At 34.8% G+C, this 13,784-nt stretch overlaps 3 protein-coding genes and 1 long non-coding RNA gene across 4 annotated transcripts in view; 3 read left to right on the top strand and 1 right to left on the bottom strand.

Annotated features, from left to right (window-relative positions):
* Positions 1-13,784, top strand: part of LOC116186290 — a 23,257-nt gene that overhangs the window by 5,807 nt on the left and 3,666 nt on the right. The gene's annotated exons all lie outside the window — the stretch shown is intronic.
* LOC102674182 lies at positions 52-3,642 on the bottom strand. The gene is made up of 5 exons (XM_006620959.2): positions 2,518-3,642; positions 2,042-2,314; positions 1,779-1,905; positions 1,506-1,664; positions 52-291 (listed from the first exon to the last, which is right to left on the bottom strand). Exons 1-5 carry the CDS (start codon positions 3,610-3,612, stop codon positions 170-172), a joined length of 1,776 nt encoding a protein of 591 aa, XP_006621022.1. The 5' UTR covers positions 3,613-3,642; the 3' UTR covers positions 52-169.
* On the top strand, positions 4,833-6,629 carry LOC102682002 (protein takeout-like). Its single transcript, XM_006620931.2, has 3 exons — positions 4,833-5,072; positions 5,508-5,748; positions 6,051-6,629. Exons 1-3 carry the CDS (start codon positions 4,997-4,999, stop codon positions 6,490-6,492), a joined length of 759 nt encoding a protein of 252 aa, XP_006620994.1. The 5' UTR covers positions 4,833-4,996; the 3' UTR covers positions 6,493-6,629.
* Positions 9,430-13,784, top strand: part of LOC102670685 — an 8,020-nt gene continuing 3,665 nt past the window's right edge. The window contains exon 1 of the mRNA XM_006620932.2: positions 9,430-9,822. Within this exon, the coding sequence (XP_006620995.1) occupies positions 9,699-9,822 (124 nt within the window). The 5' untranslated portion in view covers positions 9,430-9,698. The remainder of the gene's footprint in view (positions 9,823-13,784) is intronic.

The following is a 13,784-nucleotide window of genomic DNA, read 5'->3' as shown; positions in this document are numbered from 1 at the left end:
AAAAAAAAAAATCATTCCAAAAAATCCTAAACGCTTCTTTCATATTCAACGAAACTCCATCACGTTTGGCACGTTTCCTCTTCGAACGAAAGAATTATTTCGACCACCACGTATTACACAATATAAATCTGTCAAAACGATTAAAGCCCAACTGTCCTCGACACCGGTTTTAATTGACCGGAAGGTTTTTGTACATTTTGTAAATCATCGCATCCGCCGTTTTGTCGTTCAGGGCCTTGGTGGCCAGGTCATCCGCAAGCATGGCGGCCACCGCCTCCGCAGCCATCAAGCCTGTGGACGAAAGTCAATCGTGAATCTATTATTAAACGAGTTAATACGCTGGACATTATTGATAGGATGCGTTAAAAGCGTCTGAAAGCGGACTTTTACTTCTCGTTCGATCGATGTCAATACACTCTTACCGCTACTTTTACTTTCTTCTATTGTTTTCTAAAACGTTCGATGGAAAGAATACTTTAGACGTGCGTAAGAAATTAAGCTCGACTCGGTTCGAAATTGATATTTGTTGGGTAATTGTTTTCGAAAGACGATATTTTTGGACGAATTTTACTCTTCAAATTCGAGAGTTTGGCATAGAATTTTGAGAATTAAGAATTCGAATATCGAAAGGTTGAGGTATTCCAAAAGTTTGACAATTTGGGGAAGAGGGAGGGAAGAATTCGAAGAATCTCAACATTTTCAAGGAAACGAAAAGAAAACGAAGGTGATAAGGTTCTTATGTTTACACGCATCTCATACTTTTAACAGGAAGCGTTTTTTTCTTTCGAGTCTTACCTTTTATGTAATTGCACGCACGCTTAACACGTTTTAAACCCGAGGCATTCATCCGGTCGTCGATACTCATAATCACATCTTACATATCAATCGTTGCACTTAATAACAATGAATTATTAATTATTAAATACCTCGTATTTATCTCTTGTACATTTCCATCAAATTCTCAAATCAATTAAATTTATTTAGATATAAAATTGTGTGATGAATTTAATCATATCATTCTCATAACTTTTGTTTCACCAGAATAATTCGAGAATATCGTTCGTTAGAATAAAAATTTTCAGAAATCTAACTTTCTCAAATTCTTAAATTCTTAAACTATGCATAAATAGAAAGATGAAATCGAAATTTTCAGATTACTATAGTTCCTTTATCACTCGTAACACTTTAGGTTTATCGACATCGCTTTCCTCAATTAAGAATTAAAACTTTTCTTCGACGTTTCCTTCGTCTCATTATTGTGGAAGAATACCGGTTTCGTGACGCAACAACATCGACAGATGAAAGAGGTTTTTACATAATGTTGAACTGGCTTTGTTATCGTTGATCGAACATCGACAATTACCTTTTTTATACGTTTCCCCATTGACTCGATTCTTTTTATTTAATTCGATAAGAAAATTCATTGCTACGTCGAATTATATAAAATGTGTTTTGATCGCAATTATTAAAGATCTTGATCATTTTATTCAATTTACAAAGCTTACCATTGCTGAGAATCGACTTCACTGGCCCCTCTTCGTCCATCCCCTGAAGAGAAACATTTTTCTTCGTGGCATTTAATTTGCTCCTGGCTGCTCGAACCATCAACTCGTCCTGCCCTTTGGTTTTCTTCAACTCGATAGTGAAATCACCGATCACATCAGCTGCGAATAATGATATATATTATTTCAATATAAAAAAAAAGAGAATATTCGAATATTCTTCCAATATCGCAAAGTATCAATCGATACTTTTTACACCTGAATGAATATACTTACAGAAATTCCCATTGAACTGTCCTCTTCCTCTTACCAATTCCTGCCCAACCTTGCCCATCAATTGGTAATCGGATTTCACGCGAAGCAGTGGGACCCTGATTTTCACTATAACGTGCATCACATCGTCCTTGAAAATCGATGAAAAAAAATATGAATAATGGAGAAAATTGCAGAGATTAAATAATAAGGGGAAAATAATAATAATAAAAGAAAAAGGAAATCATTGAGAATAATTTAAAAAAAGGGAAGGGACGATTGCTCACATCAGTGTCGTTCCCTCCATGAGCACGTTTTTGTCTTCTCCCTTGGCCAATTTTCTGCTCCTCAGGATTCTTGGCATCCATTCCGCCATAATGATAAACCAACTGCATACCTTCCTCGAAGTATCCTTGCCTCTCCTGATAATCTCTCGCGTATCTCGACAATCCATCCAACCTCTTCGCCTCTATGGCCGCCTTAACAGCGTCGTTCCTCTTCGTCAACGATTCCCCCTCGGTACAGTTGCGACTAATAACTCGTTTACTCTCCAGGATATCCTGTTTACATAAGCCGACCACCTTACGTGAATCGAGGTTATAAGACGAATTTCTTAGGAGACACTTAAGTAACAGTGGACGTTTATATAATTGTAATAGATAGAAGCTTTTCAGGTTCATTCAGAAACACTCGAATTATTTATTAAAAACAATTCTAAGAATTCATTACATTTTTTTTTCATTTTATATAAAAAAATTCGTACCTTTGCGTCACCGTTCACGCCAAACACTCTGGCATTCCCCTTAGACTCTATTCTCCCGTTTCCAAAGCGCTTCACGCCGCCATTACGCTCCCCATCCGCGTAAACGATATCAATGTACCCTGGTTTATCCTCCGATTTGATCCTCGATCGATCACGACGCGCCTCTTCCCTGCCGATCTGTCCAGGGACGAACCTCTGACCCCCGGCCACGCTCTCCACATTCTCTGACGCCATCGTCTCAACGTCCCCATAACGATCCTCTCCTCTTCTGCCGCCAAAGTTCTTCTCCCTTCTCTCATTTTCTCGTCTGTCGTGTTCCTCTCTGCTCCCGTCGACGTAGGATCTGGCTGCCTGGCTCTCCTTCCGATCGTAGTTTCTCGGGTTCAATCCAGAGTTCATCGCGCTCATCGCGTAAATCATCTGCACGTCGGAAGGATACCTCAAGTTCTCGATGATACGAGCGGTCTCCGACCTGGAGAGAACTTTGGCGCCCTCCATGTCGAAGGAACCGAAGCTATTAGGCTGTTGGTGGAATTTGCGTGGCTCGTTGGCGGGGCGATCAGTGGCTGGCGGCCTCATTTTCTCCGCTTGAATCTTCATCAAGAAGGGGTCGTACATTCTCAGTCTCTCCTCCTCCCTTGTCGAACCGGCTGCGAATTTATTTACCTGTCGATTCGCGGCAGAGACTATCGCCTCGAAGCTCTCGTTTTGCCCTTTCGGCTCCTTGATCAATGTGTGGAACCTGTACCTGATCGAGTCCAAGTCTCTGAGATCGCTGTAGCTCACGTAGCCGGCCTCCAGTTCGCTTAGGTTCGATTTCAAACGGCCTCGAGCTATGTGGATGCTGTCCAGGCTGGACCCGTTCAGCCCAGTTATCTCCACGTTGCGAAGAATAATTCTGTAACTGGTGTTACCCTCGGATTGATCCACTTTGATCGTCGGAACCTTCAGGGGATCCAGCTTTCCCGCTTTCGAGAATCCACCTGACAGAAGCTTGGCCCACAACTGTTGAGACATTTCTAACAGAGTTCCCTGACAGTTTGCCAAGCTCAGCAAAGCTAGAGCAAGGAATATCGTCTTCATCATCTTCATCATTGCGTCTATTTATATCTTTTTTGCTGTTTTCAGAAAAATCTTTATTCCCCCTTTCTCCCCCCAGAATTTCCTCAACACTTCGATACCCTTAATTATTTCCAAAGTTTAAAAGAGACTCTTAACAAAAACCTCTTTTCTTAAATCACTTCTTTTAGGAAACACTTTGGAGAACCACTTCGAATTCCAAAGAACCTTCTATTCCTCAGCCTTGATCTCCCAAATGTAATCAGGCTTGATCACCAAGAGGACGATTACAGCTATCACGACGAAGACGAGAAGAAAGCAGAGCAGGGTAGCGCACATCAACACTCTTACTCCCGGCCCGACGACGGTTCGTGCCTCCTCCAGTTCTTCGATCAATCGACGACACCGATCGACTACTTCTTACCCTCCACAACCATCTCACACCTCGTTGTATCCCCGTGCAAAAACGAGTCGACGATGCACCCGCGCCACCTTTTTATATCGCGTCGTGGAAGGGCGTCCGGTGATCTGGGCCATGGACCAATCTTCTCATTCTTGTTCCCGTTTAAGTAAATGCGATCCTTCTTCTAGTTTCTTCTTCCCTCTCCTTTTCCCTCCAGTAACTCCCCCATCTTGCGTTTCACTCCCGTTGCGAGGAGAGGTATATAGGGGGCAAGGTCCTTCCTTCCGACCTTAAGTGGAAGGCGTAATGGCGGGTCAGAAGAGGCCGCAAATAGCTATCGAAGCTATGCTCGATCGATGTTACGCAATTCACCTTGCTCTCTTAAATGTACGTGCGTGGTATGGTGACTTTTTTTTTTGTGCTTAATAGGCTTGGTACGGGGATGATGGTGTTAAGGCGAGACTTAAGCTCGATGGAGGTTGAGCTTGATATCGAAGGACTTATCGACGTTTTGTTGCGATTTGATCTATTTTTTTTACTTGGTTTGGATCTTTAAACAGTGAAACGATTATGAGAATAGGAAAGTTAATGAAAATTTGTTTCACTTGTTCAATGAATAAAATATGTATGATAAATGAAATTCAGTAGTAATTTGATTAATGGAAAGTTGTTAAGCTGCATGATACGATTTGGTTAATTTTTATGAGGCAATATACAATGATTTTTTTTTTTTAATTATAATATAAGAAACGATTCATTAAAAATAGTCATCGGTTAATTCGTCGCTTCCTCGAGCGATCGAGCGTTTAATTTGCAAGGGGATTCAATCGGCACGAAGGTGCAATAAAAATTGATACGAGACAAATATTGGAACGTTTGAATTGCGTGATCCGTAAAAGGAACTGCGAATGCAATAGAAACGGAGGTGTCAGCGAAATTGCTAATCGATGCCACGTTCCATAATTTTCGACGCCACGCGAAATTATTTCGCGCTCGAACCTCGCCGTGGCAACAACCATGCTCCTCCACGTCCCCTTCGTAATATTTTTCGCGACAAGTTGCTTGTCCATTCCATCGCCTATCCCAGAAATACGTAAGTAGTTCGTGTAATAAAAAAAAAAATATATAAATTTTTATTTTAATATCCGACGTATTTTTAATTATTTTATTCGTATTATAGTATTTAAAAGATACACCCAGTATATAGGTATTAATACCATATAATCTGGAACACTTGCATTTTAATCGATGATGAATCGTAGAGAAAATCATGTGGAAAGAATCGAGGTCTTCTGGACAAGGTTAATGATAGAAAAAACACAATGCTCGGATTTATTTTTAATTACGTTTAATTACGTTTTATTTACAATCGTAAATTAATCGAATTTTTATCGATTTTTACCTAATCGTATGCAATTCAAATTATGCTTCTCCAATAATTCACAGGATTATTAATTTTTTATATACATCTTTTACACAAATCTTTTCATCTAAGATAAAATTAATCGTAATTTTATACTTTCCTCAGCCTCGTTCTTGAAGATATGCCATCAAAGTGATCCGCATCTTAGCGACTGTATAAAGGAGAGTGTCAATTCCTTGAAACCGTATCTAAGGAAAGGTATACCGACTCTTGGAATACCAAAGTGTGAACCACTCCACTTGGACGAGATCGAGATCGATCAATCTTCCGGTCCGATCTACATCCGGGCGATCTACAACAACGTGTCCATATTTGGAGGAACTAATTTCGTACCTAAGAGTATCAGGTGGGTTCTCGCATACAAATATTTCTTTTCAGCTTTCTAAAAAAAAAAAAGAAAAAAATGTTATCTACATTTTTCTACATTTATATCTCTATATGTCGAATTATTCACATTCTCTTTTTAAAAGAAAATTTAATTTTTCTGGCACAATTAAAAAAAAAAAAAAACAAATTTTCATCCAAGATTTTTTGGAGCATTCGATAAGTACAGTTTATAAAATATTTTATGTTTAAAATAAAATATTTTAAATCGCGAAATCTTCAACGACAATGAAACACAAAGCGTGAGAATCATTTTTCCATCAGACTCGACTTGGATAAAAACGTGATACGATTGAAACTCTTCATCCCACGATTGGAGATGGTGTCGAATTACGTGATGGATGGTAGAATCATGATGCTATCGATCACGGGGAACGGGTTGGGACACGGAAACTTCACCGACATCGACGTAATTGTCACGATACAGATGGAGCGGTATCTGAACGAGAGGACAGGCTCGATTCATCAGGCTGTCGACGATATTTACGTAGATTTCGAGATCGGGCATGCCACGGTGCACTTGGACAATTTGTTCGACGGTGACGAAATGTTGTCTGGCGCTATGAATCTTTTCCTCAACGACAATTGGAACACGATTATCGCCGAGATTAGACCGAAATTAGAGGAGACTATAGCCATGCTTATCATGAAATTCACGAACACGATTTTCTCCGTGTTTCCGGAAAATGTGTTGTTGCCACCTTAGAAGTGATGTAATAGTTTATTTTTTCTTTTTTCTTTTTTTTTTTTTGTTAATGTTTATATTTGTAAGAAATTTGTTTTATAAATTTTTGTATTTTATACTTAATTAATTGTATACAATATATTTTATATTTTATACAATGTGTTGTGTATCTTATATTTGTTTGAGAAGGAGAAAATTGTGAATATTAAAATTTAGATATTTTTTTTTTTTCTTTTTGTAAAAATTTCGATCTCAACAAGCAAAGAAATATTTTTTGCTTTGCTATGTTATACGATATATATGCGATGGAAATTCGCAACAAATCGTAGAGGGCGTAAGAGACACTCTTTTCTCGGTGTCGGTATTTCAGAGCATGGAACAAGTTCCATGAGATATCTAGATACTTTTACACTTCGAACATGATGTAACGCCTTAAGGATGGACGAAGATAACTCGTGAGACAAACGTGTAAAACGTGGAACGGTATTGCAGGCGTCGTATGAAATCACAAACATCACAACAGTAGAACGTGATCCGTGATTAAATCTTCGACAGAGTTTCGAATTTCTTTTGAGAAACGAATTTATTTTTTTCTTTTCAAATAAAGAATGGCCAAACCTGTTTCTAGAGAAACTGGTCCACATTTGAACGAAATTAATATTTTTCACTTCTTTCTGTTTTTCACCTCGTTGAAAACCTGTTCTTTCTTATTTTTCTTTTTTTTTTTTTTTTCATTTTCAAGTATAAATTTGTAAAAAAATCGGAATTAGGAAGTCGTACAAAAATTGTAAGAATAGAAGGTTTAACAAGTATCGATGTTGACACACCTTTTTTTTTTTTTAATGAGTTATAAATTGGGCAACAGCGACAAGTTCTTTCGGAATTTCTTTAAACGATGTGAAATGTTTGAAAGTTTCAAGGTGTTCAAACAAATGGCTGAATCATTAAAACCGGAATGGGTGGAAACATCAACACACGTGTAACATTAATTCAACGATCATAAACGATGGTATTCAATATTAATAATAAATATTTAAATTATTGTAATAATTATTATTAATAATTCTAAATATTTAAAAAAAATATACATATTTTAAAGAAGTATCGACTGGATATGATAATTAAAAGATAATGATGATATTTGATAACTTTTATATATTATAAAATTAGATTGAATCAAATAAATATAAAATATTAATTTTTAAATCATCGTCATCGTCATTAATTTTTTAAATCTTTATATTTTCGTTTCATCGAATAAATATATATTTGTCATAGAAATGGGAGGCCAATTGTAAAATACAGCTTTCCTCATCGCTCATTTCCGAGTAATTTGTCTTGTATGCAGTGCACGATCCTTATCAAGGACCAATTCGAAAAGACAATACCGCATTACACATTCATGACCAGCTATGCACTACCATTGGACAAGCAATCGTGACTTACTATTATTAACTATTAATAACTCCTGACGGAAGTTTAAAAATAATTATAATTTTTTTCTACATAATATCCTTCTTATTATAATAATTAAACAAACTTCTTTCCTCAATTTCGTTCCAATTTATTTCCTCTCGTTATAAACAATTTGTTGCAGATATCTTTCTTAATTATTTTATGATTTCTTTTTTTTTTTTTTTCGTCTTCGTCGAATTTTAGAAAAATCTTAAAATCCTTGGATCCTTGATGAAAAAGTTCAGAAAATAAAGATTCGTTAATCTAGAATTTTTTCAAAAGAGTTATCCAGTTTTCAAAGAGCAAGACACACATTGGGCAAGATTTACTTAGACAATTGGACTTAAACAAACACGATTTTATTTCTCCGCTTGCCACTCAACCGGGTTCTTTCGTCACACATGAAAATCCGGGAAACAATGGTGTGGAACGAAAATGAAATCGCGCGGCGAGGAGCGTGAAACGAGGTTTCACAATGATTGTCGGTCGAATTAATGTTATTAAAACGCTAGTAATAGAGGTTGGTAAGAGAGGATGGATGTAGAGCTCTCGCAATGATCGGGCAGAAGCTCGATTGCGCAAATGCTATTCATTTGGCGCATATACACAGCGCGTACACTTTTCTTGGGCTTGACTGGGCCCCATTATCTTTCCATCTGTTCAACCACGATGGTTCGTTGCGCAATGGTGAACATTGGAAATTAAATGTCGCCTCTGAACAGGTGGATTGCGAAATCGAACGATCATTGTGATCCTCAAATAGGTTGGCGTAGGTCTGAAATGAAAAAAAAATCGTTGCGAAACGAAAACCAACTTCCCTATTTTATCGGATCGAACAGTAATCGATCTCTATCTCTTCTTTTTTTTTTTAAGAGAATTTTTATAAATTAAATAATAAATTAAGAAGTGATATTCGTAAGGTGAGAATATTTCCTTTGATCTTTTAAATTTTAAGAATTTATAATTGTCTGTAATAAAGAAAAATTATTAAAAATTATTAAAAGCATTGCAATGTTTTAATCCAGGTGATATCTAGTTAGAAATTTTTACAAATTAAATTACGAATAAAGGGATGGATAAGATAAAGATAAAGAAGAAAAATTTCAAAAATATTAAATTAAATTAATTGCAAGAACAAATATTTTCATTTACGCGAGATATACAAAGAGAAATAAAAAATAAAATAAGAATCTGATAAATTAATTTTTCCCAAATTTTCAATAATGGAATTAATGGCAAAAAAATGCGCATCGATTCCACTCATGAGAAATGGAAAGAAGAATCGGCGACGGCCGAATAGCAGTCCTCAGAGTAGGGGAATGCTTGCATATAAGACAGAATACGAAAGGAACGCGTGTTTAGTTTACAAGAATCGATCCACCTAGCTACCTTGATTCCTCATCTCGATTATAATCTCGTGTGTTTAAAGTAACCGAGAGAAAAGAAGAGAAAGAAATTTATTTAAAAGAATCTCCTCGACTTAAAGAAGAAGAAGAAAAAAGAGAATATAAAAAAATAACTAAGTGAATTAGTGTGCATTCATAAATAAACAGTGCAAATTCAACTTGAATTTTAAGAAGAATAAAAAAAGAATAAATAAATAAACCATCGTTGGATATTTTAAATAGAATTCTTTTTTTTTTAAATTTAAAATTGAAAGTTCGTTCACGTTAAATTCTTATGTAAAAAAATTCACATAATTCACGTTCGATTCTTCAAGATCATTTTTTATCCCCATTGGTGGACCTCGATCGAGGTCGAAATTCTCCAACATGTTTCCCCAACGAAGGATAATGATCTGTGCGGTGATTTTTGGATTGTTCTCCGGCGAACTGGTGTCCTGTGATAAGGAACAAAGCAGAAACGCCGCATTGAACGAGCCCGACTTCGAAACTCGTAAGCCAATCCAAGTGCCATTTTCATATTTTTAGATTATTATGTGATCCGAATCTGTGTATCTTTCTTGCTGTCGAATTATCGTGCGAAATAATCTATCATTCAATTGGCGTGCATCAACCGTGTAATTATAAAAAAAAAATAAGGAAAAAAGAAACAGGAATAAAAATGTTAAAAAGTTGATAAACGTTATGCAATCACTTTCCATGGTTTGAAACGACAATTGATAACTGTAATAACTGTCAAATGTGGATAATTAATGTAATATAATAAAAGACAGAAAAATATTTGAAAGTCGATACAACTTTCCACAATGGCGACAGTGGAAAAATAATTATTATTTTGATAAATTAATAATAAAAAAAATAAATAAATAAAGAATAATGCTCCTCCAAGTTAATACATATATTATAGAATTCCAGTTATGCAACAACTTTCCACAGTTCGATAAACCGAGGGGATCTGACGATTGATTTAACACTCAACTGTTCAGACAAACAATCAACTTTATCAGACGAGTTATTTCAAACGATTCAGAAGAAATTTCACATTGATTGCCCAGAGATCGTTGTTTCATTACAATAAATATAATTTTTGTTTTTCGTACTCAAGAATACGGACACGTATTCTACGTAGAACCGGGAACAGAATGAAACGAAATAGTATTACGAGCGAGTAATTATTCCTCGTATTTTCCTTTTACGATCATTGAGCGTATCAGGCCTTTCTCTTTACACGCGGAGAGGAACAGTGGGAAACGATTGTATCGCGGAAGCGTGTTGCATTGCACCAGTTTTTCCTCGTGGTGACAAATCGGCTGACAATTTGGAGCATAACTTTGACCAAGTGTTCCATTTTCTTTTTCCCTTCTTTTCCTTTTCAATATTATTTTCAAATTTATTTTCAAAAATTAATCTCATCGATTATTCGATCGTTCCTTTCGAAAAGAATTGTAGAAAAAATTCAGTTTGGAACTTTTCAAATTGTGAAAATGTCCACTTCTTCAGCGTGAAGGTAAGGATAATATTAATCGTTTTCTTTTTTTTTGAAAATTGTAAAAATTGAGATTTTCGAGATTTTGATTCAAATGTTTTTTCCTTTGCTTCTAAAAATTAGAGATTCTTTCGCTTGTAAAATTTTCAAACTGAAACAATAGTTGGTCGTTAAATTCTAGAAAATTTTTGAAAAGAATGAAAATGTATAAAAATTGAGTTTTTCGTTATATCTTCATTTTCTTGTTATATCTATTTTCTATTTCTTCGTATGAATGGAAGCAGATTGCTGCAGATAATTTATCGTAGGAATGTTCATAAATTTTCTGATATCATCATTGTTTCGAAGGTCGAATTCTCAAACTCGTTGTAATTATAATAAATTCCTGCTCGTTAAATTTGCAAGGCAGATTGTGAGATTAATATTAAGAACGTGTCTTTTATTTGTAAATTAACGTGAAAAAAATTACCGTGTAAAATGTTTTTCAAGTAATTAAAACGTTTAAAAGTATTAATTATATTAATATCTCGATTTGTAGATTCTAAAAGTCTTCTTCCTCCGAAGATTAATCTCAAATCGACTTCCTATTCAAGCTCAAAACTTAATAAAAAAAAATCTTCATCCACAATTTCATCCAAACTTCTCGTTTTCTAATGACGTCTCTTCATTTCTTTCTTTAAAAAAAAAAATTTATCATCATCCTCCTTCCTCCGACAAGAAATTATTTCTCATCCTCAACGAAAAAACGCATCCTTCTTAACACAATTCTCTCTTAATCAAAACGAAATTCATCCAGAGCAAACATTCAAATTCCTCAAATTTCGAGCTCCATTATTTATCGATCTGTGGAACTTGAAAATCGTAGGATCATCAAGACAATTCATCGAGAGCAAAGATTCGAAACATCCTCAAATTTGGAGATTCGTCGTTTATTAAAGTACGAAAGGAAAATCCAACGCAACGTTATAGTTATGGCGTTGGTTGAACGTAATGGTAGCATGGCGTAACGACTCTCGATGGCGTGGCGAAGGTTATGTCAGAGATTGCATAACGCGGGCCCGTGGATCGGTAATCGAGCGGAGAAAGTAGCGGCCTGGCCGATGTTTAGAGCTGGTCTTACAGCTGGTATCCTCGACACGCTCGTCTTCGCATGAATCCTCGAGAGTGAAAGCGTAAACTGAGTAAACCGGAACGGTGCATCCAGATTCTTTCGTTGGTCATGGACCTTGCAACGGCCATGATGATGACGATGATGATGACTCGATGACAGAGATGAAATTTAGCTAAAAAGTTTTATTTTTATTTCGTGGAATTGTAATTGAATGGTAGGGTGAAGATATTAGTGGTGGTGTATATTTTGAATGGGGTGAAAAGTTTTAAAAAAATTTTATCAGTGATTTTTAATGTGTGGATTTTTATTAAAATTAGTTTGAATATGGTTAGAATTGGAATTAAGTTTAGTATAAACCTGGTGTGTTATAATAATGATAGTAGAGTGGTTTATATTGTAAGATGAAATTTATTTAGAAAAGTTGTATTAGTGTTATTTGAGCGTGAGTATTGATTGAAATTAGTTAGGATTAATTTGAATATAGAAATAGAGCGGGTTGTGCAAGTGCTATGATTAATGGTAGAGTGATGCATTGATTGAAAATTCAACTTTTGAAGTTTCGAAAATCAATAGTTTTCAGTGTAGATGTTAGAATAGAAATTAATGTGAATATAGGTTTTATAAAGGTTAGTTAAAGGTTAGTTAAAGGTTATTATTTATATTTTATCAAATAGTTAGTTAATTGACATATACGTTAAGGTTATATTAATGATGGAATAAAGTATATTGCAACTAGGATTTAACTTAAAAAATTTCTCTAGGGAAATTTTATTAATAATACACTAGGATTGAAACTTGAATATAAATATAGAATGGCTTAACAAAAATGGTGTAGGCATACTATGTTAATAATAAAGATGGATCTATGAAATTGACAATCAATTAATTTCTTCAACTATCAATTGTAAAACCAGGTGTTATTTGTTATTGATCACAGGAATGATCAAAGATATTATGGGATTATAAAGTTGCGTGGGCAGCTATGGTATGCATTTTTCTCTTCTATTCGATTAGACGTGGAAAGTTTGATGTTAGTTTCACTTTTGCTAGATCTACAGCTGATCCTAAGCTAAACTAAACCTAACCTGAACTGAAAATATATACTTATTATAAATCTAATTCGATAATCTAATAATGAAATAATGGAAAAAATTTAGTCGAATCTAAATTCTGATTAAAATGTTCTTAATTCTTATATTTACCATTCAATTTTTGATTTCAATAATTATCTAGTAATTAATATTGTAATTTTAACAAATTAGTAGTAAATAATCAATGGTAGTTAAACGATAATTCAATTGGAATTGAAATTTTTTTTTTTACTCGTCTTCAAACAAAAGAATTTAAAATAATGACAACAAATTTCCATATAAATTAATCCCTATGTTAATATCCATTTAAAGCTAAAATGCATATTTGGTTTCTCCAAGTGTTAACAACAGAGACAATAATAACACTGTGCTGCATTCACGACATTACACGCATTCAAATCACTTCGTAAACACCGTTTCCGCATATTTTATATATGTTCTCTTATATTGTTTCTCTTAATCATTTGACACTACTCTGTGTGTCAACGTTCTCACACTATCATCATTTAAAATTTTTCACATAACATATTTTTTTATATCATTACACACTTGCATCAATCTCTCGTATTAAGTTAATTGTTCGTTTCAACAAATTGCTTAAACGAAAAGGAAAGAAAAAGTGTATAAAAAAAATATATATATAGTAGAGAAAATTATGAGTTATAACAATTATAAATAATGATTGTTAATGATTTATAGCTCAAAGTTTCAAGCCATTGTGCGCTATCGCCTATTATTATAGCAATCCATCAATCATTTCACAAGCT

Source organism: Apis dorsata, unplaced genomic scaffold, assembly GCF_000469605.1.
Source record: "Apis dorsata unplaced genomic scaffold, Apis dorsata 1.3 scaffold_570, whole genome shotgun sequence".
Taxonomy (NCBI): domain Eukaryota; kingdom Metazoa; phylum Arthropoda; class Insecta; order Hymenoptera; family Apidae; genus Apis; species Apis dorsata.
Note: the sequence above shows the minus strand (reverse complement) of the source record. Positions and strands in the feature narration are given on the sequence as shown.

Coding starts and splice junctions, on each gene's coding strand:
- LOC102674182 (XM_006620959.2), bottom strand. CDS start 3,612: ATGATGAAGATGATGAAGACGATATTCCTTGCTCTAGCTTTGCTGAGC. Junction 1,665..1,778: donor ACAGTTCAATGGGAATTTCT/GTAAGTATATTC, acceptor CATTATTCGCAG/CTGATGTGATCGGTGATTTC. Junction 292..1,505: donor GAAGTCGATTCTCAGCAATG/GTAAGCTTTGTA, acceptor TTTCGTCCACAG/GCTTGATGGCTGCGGAGGCG.
- LOC102682002 (XM_006620931.2), top strand. CDS start 4,997: ATGCTCCTCCACGTCCCCTTCGTAATATTTTTCGCGACAAGTTGCTTG. Junction 5,073..5,507: donor ATCGCCTATCCCAGAAATAC/GTAAGTAGTTCG, acceptor TACTTTCCTCAG/CCTCGTTCTTGAAGATATGC. Junction 5,749..6,050: donor TTCGTACCTAAGAGTATCAG/GTGGGTTCTCGC, acceptor TTTTTCCATCAG/ACTCGACTTGGATAAAAACG.